Here is a 9662-nt window from a genome sequence, read left to right on the forward strand (position 1 = left end):
ACCTGGTGGCTTCGGAAAACACAGCCAGTAATCCCGCCCCCGGACCTCGGCGTGGCCCCTAGCCGACTCCACCGCACTGGACCCTCTCCAGCCTTCCCTCAGGGTCATCTGCTGGGTCCTAGCAGCTAGGAGGAAGGTCATTGCTCGCAGAGGTAGCCCCTGGCCCTTCAACAATCACTGGGGTAATCACGGGTCCAAACCCACACCAGCCTCACAAATTTCCACGGTCTTGTCGGGGTCACCGATATTCTCAACCTCTGGCAAAGAACAAACACAACCTTCCCCACCTTCGGCTTCACACAGCCACAAATCAGAGCGCATTCATCTCCTGGTGCCATGTTCCGACTTTCCATAATCTTTCAGGACGACTCACACAGACTCGGTCGGAGTCACACGGCTACTTGTGCACAGGCTTGCACAACTCGCAGTCCTTGCTTGCACCCAGGCACAATCTTAAACGCACTTCCTCTCCTAAGCATCTTTCTCGCACACTGACGGTCTTATTCACAGTCGCAGCTTCTTACCCGCACACGTTTCTCAAACATTCTTCCGCGCATACTTTCCTGTAGGGGTCTCTGTGACCTAGGCGGGTCAGCTGATGCCAGCATCCCTGGGCAAGGACAGCCTCCTGCCCCCACACCCCTACCTACCACCACCACCACCAGGGCCAGGCCTGCCAGAGCTCCTCTGCCCCAGGAAGAAGCATCTTGCCCCCACCCTCCCCTTCCAGGCCACAGACCTGGCCGACGCTCAGCTCTATTTTTAGCTCTATGGAAAGGGTTGTTTTTCTTTCTTTTTCCCTGGAAAGGGAAACATAGCCCAGCCACCCTCGGGCTCACCCCAGATCCTCAGCCTCACAAGAATAGACGGGGGCCCCTCTCTCCAGTGGAGACCCCCTCCTCTGGTCTTGCCCAGATCCCAGCCTCCTGGGGCACCCGGAGCCGCCTCCCCTTTCTGGCAGCAGGCCCAGAAGTTCCAGCCGCAGCTGGGCTCAGCGTGTGCGTAGGGGTGGGGGGTGGGGCAAGGAGGGAGGCTAGTGGCCTCTGCCCCCTCCCTCATGTTCGCGGAGGACTCGTCCTCCCCCTGCCTGAGGGGCATAGGCCCACTCCAGGACTGAGCAGAGGATTATGCTCCCGCATTCTTTGGGGGGGGGGGGACTCCCACTCTTGCGTGCGTGGGTTTTCTGCTCCTACCTTGGGGGGAGGAGCTCCCAGTTCTGCAAGGAGGGGTCTTAGTAGGAAGGGAACCGACGGGTGTTCAGCCAGCTGCTACCCAGGCTGGAGGTATGGGACGGGGAATGGGGGGGCAGGTTGCTGTCCTCTGCCGTCAAGGATAGTGGCCCCCCCGCCCCATACCTTCAGGGATGAGTGCACCACGAATGTGTTGGCGAGAAGGAGGGCAGGAGCCCAGGTAACCCCACCCCAGTCCGTCTCCCGTTCTCCTGCGCTACCCCAACTCCAGGGGGCGTTGTGCTCCCGTTTCTGGAGGAGGGTTTATCACCTCTCTAGGCGGAGAATGGAATACAGTCCCCGCAAGGGACCCGGAAAACTCGCCCTGGACGGGGGAGGGCCGTCCTCGCCCTGTTGCGGGGGTGGGGGGAAGCACAGCCCACTTGTCCGTAACGTGATCACGTGCTCGGTGCCTGTTTACGTCTTAGTCTTCACCTGCAGGCCCTGGGGCAGTAGGAGCCGTGTGAGGTGTCCCACCTGGCCCACCCCGTTCCGAGACCGGTCGGCCCTTTCTCCCACCCCCGTCAATGGTCAATTACGCGACAGCAGAGATCCCTGTCCGCTGGGGTCCGCGCGGGCCCGCGACGCTGCTCCAAGGACTGCAAGAGCAACCCACGGAGCGCGTCCTTTCCTGAGTGCACGTGTGTTCGTGCGTCCCAAGTGCGTGCATGGGTCTGAGTGCACGCGTGCGTGGGTTTCCGTGTCGGTTTCCTGTTCAGACACTTCGCCTGCGCCCTGGCGTGGGGAACTCCCCTCCTCATCCCAACCCCCAGCTTCGCCAGACGGGAAAGTTTCCTCTGGTGCCGGGAGGTGTGGGAGGCGCGAGTTCCTACGCCCCTGCGGCCCCACCACTCACCCGATGCCACCTGCGTCGCCGCTCCAGCTCCTGCCCGGCTCCTGCTCCTGCTCCAGCGCGGGCACCTTCTCGCCGCAGATTCGCCGGCTTTCAAGCCCGCTCCGGGCTCCGGGCGCCCCCCAGGCCCGGCCTGGTGGAGCGGGGCGGGGCCGCTGAGGCCGCGCCCCCGACCCAAGGAAGGGAGTGGTCTGCCCCGCACCCCCTCAACAGCCGACCCAGAACCCAACCCCGCAGTAGCTCGGAGGTGGCCCGAGGCTGCCCTCTGGCTTCACAACTTACTGGAGTGATTTGGCTTTAGACCTGGGGATGGGGCGAGTAGCACGTGATTGAGAGCTAAGCTACCTACTTGGCCATCCTAACCAAGCTGGCTATAGGGCTTTCCTGCCGCCTATCCCTGCTCTGTCAAACCTGGTCCGCTCTCGGCCCACTCCCCAGACACGGGAAAATCCCTGGGAAGCAGACAAAGGAGGCTCGGGTTACACCAAGACAGACCCGCCTCTCCTCCCCCTCACAGCTGGGGCTGGGGCTGCCTAAGCAGAACCAGCACCTAGCTCGCCCTGGGAGTAGGTGTCTGCCCAGGTGAGCAAGCTGCCGGCTCTGGTTCCTTACAGAGCAGAGCCTGGCTTCCCTTAAACTCATAAAGTTCCACCCACGGGCACAAACAGGAAATTGGCCTGTATTTCAGGGAGGCACCTAGAGCTCCCTCCCTCCATGGCACCTAAGGCAGCCTGAGGTGTCTACAGCTATCTGGGCCATATTTATAGCCTTACTTCTTGGACAGCAAGAATCCAGGGCGTGTAGTCCTTCCTCAAACCCATCCACAGTAAAGAAGCTGCTGGAGGACCACAACAGCCCCTCAGCCAAGTCTGACACTGAAGCTGAAGGGGTGCAGGTCCCCTGGGCCCTGCTTGGCCAGGCCCTTCCTGAGCTCTCAGGGGGACGCTTAACCTCCACGTGGTCATAGGCAGGGCACTGCCTCAGTCGCTTTGGCTGGGTACAGGGACAGTGGCTCCCAGGGATCCCTCCCACTGCGTTCGGGGCTCCAAGCACTCCTGAACACATGGTGGGCTCACCTTGAGTTTGACAGTTGTGAAATGCAATGGGTTTGTATAAGGTGTGGGTTTCGGGAGCATTAGCTCCCCCTCCCCCGCCCCGACATTCTGGTTTGTGCTATGTGGGGGTGTCTGCTAGGAGGGTGGGGCAAGACAAACAGACAAGCCCTCTATCCCCACTTCACAGAGATCTCACAAAGGTCCCTTAATGGAAACCCCTAATTTCCTGAGAGCATGTCAGGCATTCTAGGGAGACCAGAATGTGGAACCCATGTCCTTATAGGTAGGACTGACCTGGTGGCGTACATCTGGAAGGCATGGCTGACAGTGTTAGAGACCTTGGATGAGGCCTAGATCAGCCAGCGGCTGGGAATGATTACCGCAGGATTAGGAGGCCTGGCTCCAGCCAGTCTGGGAGAGACCCCCAAGAAGGGAGGCCCTGGAGGAGCTCTCTCCTCCCTTCCCCCCCGGTTCTTCCCCCACAGAAAACAGCTTTGCTCTGTGTGTTTCAGGAGACAATTGTAGCCATAGTTCTCACACATAAAAGACCAGAGATCCCAGACCCTTCTACAGGGTTCCAGAAGCCCCTTCTTGGGTTGACAGGGAGACCTTGGTAAGGCAGCACTGCTTCAGAGAGGGAACCAAACTCCCAACCTTACAAAAGGGTTCTTTCTCCCCAGGCCCCTCAGAACGTCTTGCATTCTCACCACACTTGCTGGCAAATCTAAAGGGAAAATGGAACTTTAGGATATCAGAGGAAATGAGATGCAGGTGTCATTTAGGAATATTTCTGACAGGGTCTCTCATATTTTCCCATCTCCTTGTTAAAAATGAGGAGTCCTATACCTCTCCTCGAACTTCTAGAATTAGACATGTCTGTGTGTGTGTGTGTGTGTGTGTGTGTGTGCATGTGGACTGGGGTGAGAGAGGGCCAAGTTTCTGGTTTTTCAAACAAGAGCCCTATGTATTCCAACACACACACACACACACACAAACATAAGAGAAACGCTAAGAAGATACAGGAGACCCTAACCAGTTTGGCTCAGTGGACAGAGCATCGACCTGCCGACTTAAGGGTCCCGGGTTCGATTCTGGTCGAGGGCATGCACCTTGGTTGTGGGCACATCCCCAGTAGGGGGTGTGCAGGAGGCAGTTGATCGATGTTTCTAACTCTCTATCCCTCTCCCTTCCTCTCTGTAAAAAATCAATAAAATATATTTAAAAAAGGAAGGTACAGGAGGGTGAAAATGGATGGGGGGCCAGATAAGAATACGTTGAGCCTGAGTCCACATTGAGAGCTCAGTGAGTGGCTCATATCACAGAGAGACAGCAGGTCAGGTCAGATGAAGATCCTCAGGGAAAACGGAGACAGAGGCACCATCCTGTCTTCCCCAAGCCAAGAAGAGGCGGAAAGGAGTGCGTGTGTGAAGGCCCTTTAATGCTTTTGCTTCCTTGGGAGCACACAGCTCAGGCAGGAGGGGACCCATCCACTCCCAATTCAAAGTGAGAAAATCCACTTTGACTGGGGAGACACCTAGTGGACAAATAAGAAGCAGCACAGAAACAAAGGCAATGAGAAAAAACATTTTTTTTTTTTTTTCCAATAAAACTGGGAAAGGCTCTACAAAAAGTTATGCCTGCATCCACTCAAGTGGTCAGAGGCAGCATTCCATACAATCAGTGTCCAGGTGGCAGGCACTCTGGGCTCACAGCTTTCTTCCATGGCTCTCTGGCCAAGCTTCCACCTTCATTACAGGCCCTGATGTTACAGAGCCAAGGACCTAGGATCCAATGATAGTGAGTGCCACCGCACAGCAGGCTCCAGAGTGGGGAGCGGAGGAGCTTGGTACCCACCATGTCACCCTGTGGCTCCGAAAGCCTAGGCTGGAATTTTGGCAAGAATTCTCCTCTTCTCCAGGTTCAGGGGGCCTGACTTCACTGCTTCGAACTCAACTTGCTCATTCCCACCTCAGGGCCTATTTCCTCTTCCTTCTACCTGGATCCCTCTTTCTCCAGATGTCCACATGGCTCAATACTAGTTCTTTAGGCCCCAGCTCCAAGGTCTTCTGTTCAGAGACACCTTTTCAGACCTTAATCTAAACTAGCCTGTAAGCACTATCGCATTACTATTTTTTTTTTCAGATCGAATTTTTCACTACCTGAAATTATGTTTTGTGTTTATTTGTCCATTAACTTATCTTGTACTCTCACCAGACTGCAGTTTCAATGGAAGCAGGGACTTCATCTGTCTTGTCAGTGCTGTATTCCCAGATCTAGAACAAAGCCTGGCACACAGCAGTTTCTCAAATATCTGCTAAACTGAATTCTCACTAGGGGACCCTGCCCTGGGCTAGGCCCTTCACACTGAGAAGGGCCCATACTTAGGACCACAGGACAGAGGCAGTCCTAGCAGAGGGCCAAGGAAGAGCCTGTGCCCCAACCTGTCCTGTCAGGCTCGCTCCAGTGTCCTACTCTGTACCTCCTTCACCTTGAAAGTTGGGAGGGGTCTGGCTGGTTGGGGGCCTCACCCGAGAAAGTCTCAGAGTTCCGGGGCACAGCCCCCTTTTTACCAGAAGAGGACTTTTTGGCCACTAGGCCATTGTCATCCTTGATCTTCTTGAGCCGGGCCTTGCTCTTTGGTGGTATGGAGAAGGTGAGAGAACTCTTGTTGAACTCAAGTGGGAAGACACCTATATCTCCATCAAAACGGTTCTTGGACACCTGCAGGTATCGTTTTCCTGGCCCAGTTACCAGCTTCCTGTCCTGCAGGATCAGAACATTGTCTGCTTCCTGGCTTGCCTGAGGGACAGGGAGCAGAGGATGAAGGAGCAGTGAGAAGACATATGAGAGAAGCAGAAAGGAAGGTCGAGCAGGTAGGGAGAAGTGGCAAGAATGGGGAAAGGAAAAAGTACTTTCCCTTTTCATCAAAGCTTTTTGAACTATTGACCATGATGCTGGGGCCACTTGAGTTTTTCAGTTCCTTAGCAATCTTGCTACCATCCCCAGATTTTGTGCCTGCGGTTCCCTCTGCTTGTAACACTTCTCCTATACAGCCCATCAGCCCACTCAACCCCAGTTTCTTATCATTGAGGTCTTAGAGTAAATGTCTCACTTTATCAGAGAGACCATTCTTAATCTCCATAAATAAAGAAGGCACCACCATCTTTCTACTTCAGTGTTATTCTCTTCCCCAGCTCCATGTTTGTTTCATCGTAGCACATGGTCTGTGCTGCTCGCCCTGTGTTCCCTGTGCCCAGCCCAGGCCTGGCATGTAATAGGCATTCAGTGTACCTCGGAAGCTCCAGGATTGGGCTGGTCTTGCTGCCCAGAAGGCCCTCCCATTTAGTTATTAAATACCCACTATTGGCCAAAAGTCAACCCAACCTTTACTGACACCTCCTCTAGGAAGTCTCCCCAGATATCCCAGGATGACTCAGATGTCTTTTCTCTTTGTTCCCCAAATACCTGTGCTACCTATCATAGCTTTTATCAGACTGAGTTGTAATCACTGTCTCACTGTTTTCCCCACTAGATGATGTGAGCTCCTGGAGGGGAAGGAGAGGAAAGGACCTACAATTATTCGCCTTTATATTCCTCATGTCATGGCCCCAGCTGCCTCTTCCAGATGAAATCAAGATGATTTAAGGCTAACTAAGGACTATGCCTCGTCACACCTGCCGCTCTACTTTCCAAAGCTTGGGCTCCTCTAAAGGTCACTTACTTTGGCTGAACCAAAAATGGATGCTGTCTGCAGTTCCTTATCATCATCCTCCTTCCGGGGATGAATGACCAGTGTCACATGGCAGTTACTGTCTGTCGCAAACTTCCGAAAAGCCCCAACAATGTAGTCTTGAGCTGCAATCCTACACCCACCACAACAAAGCAAAGAGGTTATCAGGTATCGACAGGACAAGAATATACACATACTCTTGATTCATTCACATCTCCACAAAGCACCACAACCCCACTCTATACTCTTTACCCAAGGACTCACACTTAGGTCCCTGTCCATACTTCCTGCTGCTACACCCCACGCCTCATAAAGACATGGAGTGGGGTATGTCTGGACACGTGTCAAAAAACAAGAGAGTACAGTGTGAGTGCCTAGGGGCCAGCTGCCTGAGAAGACATGTGTGTTCAAGTGGGTTCCAGATAGACAAAAGGATGTCACCTGTCCGTGGACAGCTGCTCGTGACCCATCATGAACTGCAGATTGTCGATGACTACATGACAAATGTCATAGACATAGACCGCATGCTGCATTGTGTCTATTACAGTCCTGGGAAGAAGAAGAGGCAATGAATTCAAGAGTCAATTACAAGTAGTCTCCCATCCAACCCAGGCAGAAAGCCAGCATTCTGAAAACCCCAGGGTCTGTTCTCCTGCCCTCCCATTCTTTAAAAACCCCAGGCCTGGGAATCTTACCTGATGTTCTGTTGCCCATGGAAAGTCATAAAATAGAGGGGTAGGTCCTCGAAGCGGTCGGCCCACTCATCGTATTTGTCCAGTTGCTCTTCCAGCCGCCCCAAAGCAAACTGTGTTAGCATGATCCGAGCTAATCTCACGTTGCTGATCTCAAAGCTACCCCATAGCGTGTTCACCCCCTGGGTACATAAATCTAGGGCATACTCACTGATGAATGTCGTCTTTCCACTGCCTGTTGGCCCTGCAGGGGGGTTGAACACAGACCTCGGTGAGGGAGGGAAGTCCTACCCTTGAAACCAAGACATGGAGCAGGGCCTCAAAGTTGGGAGGAAACGCCCCCTCAACATTTACAGTAGTCCAAACCCACATGTCACCTGATCCTCTGCCACCACCCAAGCAGTGATTTCCCAAAGGGTAACCTGTAAAGACTGTCAGCTCGCCCTTCCGATGTCCCTTCAAGAGCCGATTGAGGTCTGGGAAGCGGCTCCAGCGAACGCCAGCTACCTGCTCCACATTTGACAGTTCTCCTAGTACCTCCTCCCGAAGTTGCCGGAAAGACACAATAGACTTGTGCCAAGCGGGCAGGGCAGAGCGCAGAATTCGAGGAAGATTTAAGCCTCGGTTTAGGGCCTCCAGGGGGCGGGGATGCTGATCCCCAGGCCGCACCAAGGAGCATCGCTTGGGGTTTAGTTTGCGGGCAAACAACTTGGCAGCTTCCCAGGACCGAAGGTCATCCCCAAGCCAGAGCACGATACGTCGGAACTGTTCGAGGTAAGGGAGTAAGGCAGGGGGCAAGCAGGTTGTTCCTCGGGGAAGGGCAAGAGTGGGCAGCCCTGTGGATTGGTTTAAGGCCAGGCAGTCCAGCTCACGACTCATCAGTACCACCTCAACATCTCGACGACCGATCAGCGGTAATCCAAACAGATTGTGGTAGGCACCAGGCCGAGGAATGGTGGTCTCCACATAGTGCACTCCATCCCCTTGGCCTTCCGCCCCTAGGAGCTTTAGGCCTCGTAATCCCAAACCTCCAGGGGAGAACCAAGGGAAGACAAGGCTCCGAGCAGGCCGCAGGTACCGCACACCGAAAAGCTTGAGTGTGTCGTCTGTCACCTTGGTAAGGCCAAACATCACACGAGCCAGCTGCGCCTCCTCCTGCTCAGGCAGCTCCCAGAGAGGTACCGCTCGGTCCCAGATCCTCCGGACCTCCTCGCCGTCCTCAGCTCCTGGGGCTTCACTCAGCAGTAATCCCTCTCTGTCTCCATCCCCACGCCCTTCCACGCTGGCCTGGAAGTCTTCCCAGCTGCCCTCTGCTAGGCTGGTCATGCAGAGAAAGCGGCCTGTGGTCTTGTTGATGTAGAGGCTGAAGGAAGTGGTAGCACCAGTCTGGTCCTTGAGCTGCGAGGCTCCCAGAAAGGGGCTGGGTGCCCGCAGGCAGCTGTGCCCATCCTGGAAGGGGATCCCGTGTGCCCGCAAATACTGGCGGATTTCCGTTGCAGTTACAGGCAACACTGGCACCTCCAGGGCTGGGAGAGCCTCCTTCCTGTACCGTCTTCGAGGAGGGCCTGGGACCAAGCTTCGAGGCAGGCCCCTCCAGCCCATCCACTTCCCGCGCAGGGACAGCAGGATACGGAGCGGGTACACACATCGGAGAAGGACCCACATTCCTAGTCAAATGGCGGAAGCCCCTGCTTCCGATGCCTTAGGTGCCTGGTGCAGGTACCTTCCGTAATCAGACCCTAGGGATGCTCCACACGGCACCCTAGGTGGCTTCTCCCTTTCTTCAAACTTCTCCCTCATACACACCTGTCTGAATCCTCGTCGGCCCTTCTACATTGCTGCTTGTACCCCAGGCCATCTGCACGATCCTTTCACGCCTCGGTCCCTGTCTGGCCCCTTCACAGCTTCTCCCATCGCAGCCCTTCACCGATGACGCCTTCTCCTGATTCTCTACACCGCTACTGCCCTCCGCGGGGTCTCTGCGTCGTCCTCATCCCTGCAGCCCTCGGCGGTCTCTCCGCGGCCCCCCTGCTCCAGCTCCCCAAGCAGGGGCTCTCTCCGCGGCCCCTGCCCCCAAAGGGCACGACACGACTAGGGCGCCAC

General features: G+C 55.2%; 2 protein-coding genes across 6 annotated transcripts in view; both read right to left on the reverse strand.

Annotated features, from left to right (window-relative positions):
- LZTS2 (leucine zipper, putative tumor suppressor 2) overlaps positions 1-2376 on the reverse strand; it is a 9783-nt gene extending 7407 nt beyond the window's left edge. For 2 of the 4 annotated variants that reach the window (XM_015559341.1, XM_015559339.1), the window contains exon 1: positions 288-497. In XM_015559341.1, the coding sequence (XP_015414827.1) occupies positions 288-353 (66 nt within the window). In that variant the 5' untranslated portion in view covers positions 354-497. Of the gene's footprint in view, positions 1-287; positions 498-2085 lie in introns of those variants that run through there. The other 2 variants (XM_015559340.1, XM_015559342.1) reach the window with 2 other exon arrangements.
- Positions 2377-4706: 2330 nt separating this feature from the next.
- LOC102756256 (chromosome unknown open reading frame, human C10orf2) lies at positions 4707-9656 on the reverse strand. Of its 2 annotated transcripts, XM_006756543.2 has the most exons (6): positions 7982-9656; positions 7771-7803; positions 7563-7650; positions 7309-7416; positions 6859-7000; positions 4707-5936 (listed from the first exon to the last, which is right to left on the reverse strand). In XM_006756543.2, the coding sequence occupies exons 1-6, from the start codon at positions 9222-9224 to the stop codon at positions 5622-5624; spliced, it is 1929 nt and encodes a 642-aa protein (XP_006756606.1). In that variant the 5' UTR covers positions 9225-9656; the 3' UTR covers positions 4707-5621. The 2 variants fall into 2 exon arrangements, with proteins under 2 accessions (XP_006756606.1, XP_006756605.1); XM_006756542.2 differs by having other exon boundaries at positions 7563-7803.
- Positions 9657-9662: the final 6 nt, after the last annotated feature.

Source organism: Myotis davidii, unplaced genomic scaffold (genome assembly GCF_000327345.1).
Source record: "Myotis davidii unplaced genomic scaffold, ASM32734v1 scaffold332, whole genome shotgun sequence".
NCBI classification, from domain to species: Eukaryota; Metazoa; Chordata; class Mammalia; order Chiroptera; family Vespertilionidae; genus Myotis; species Myotis davidii.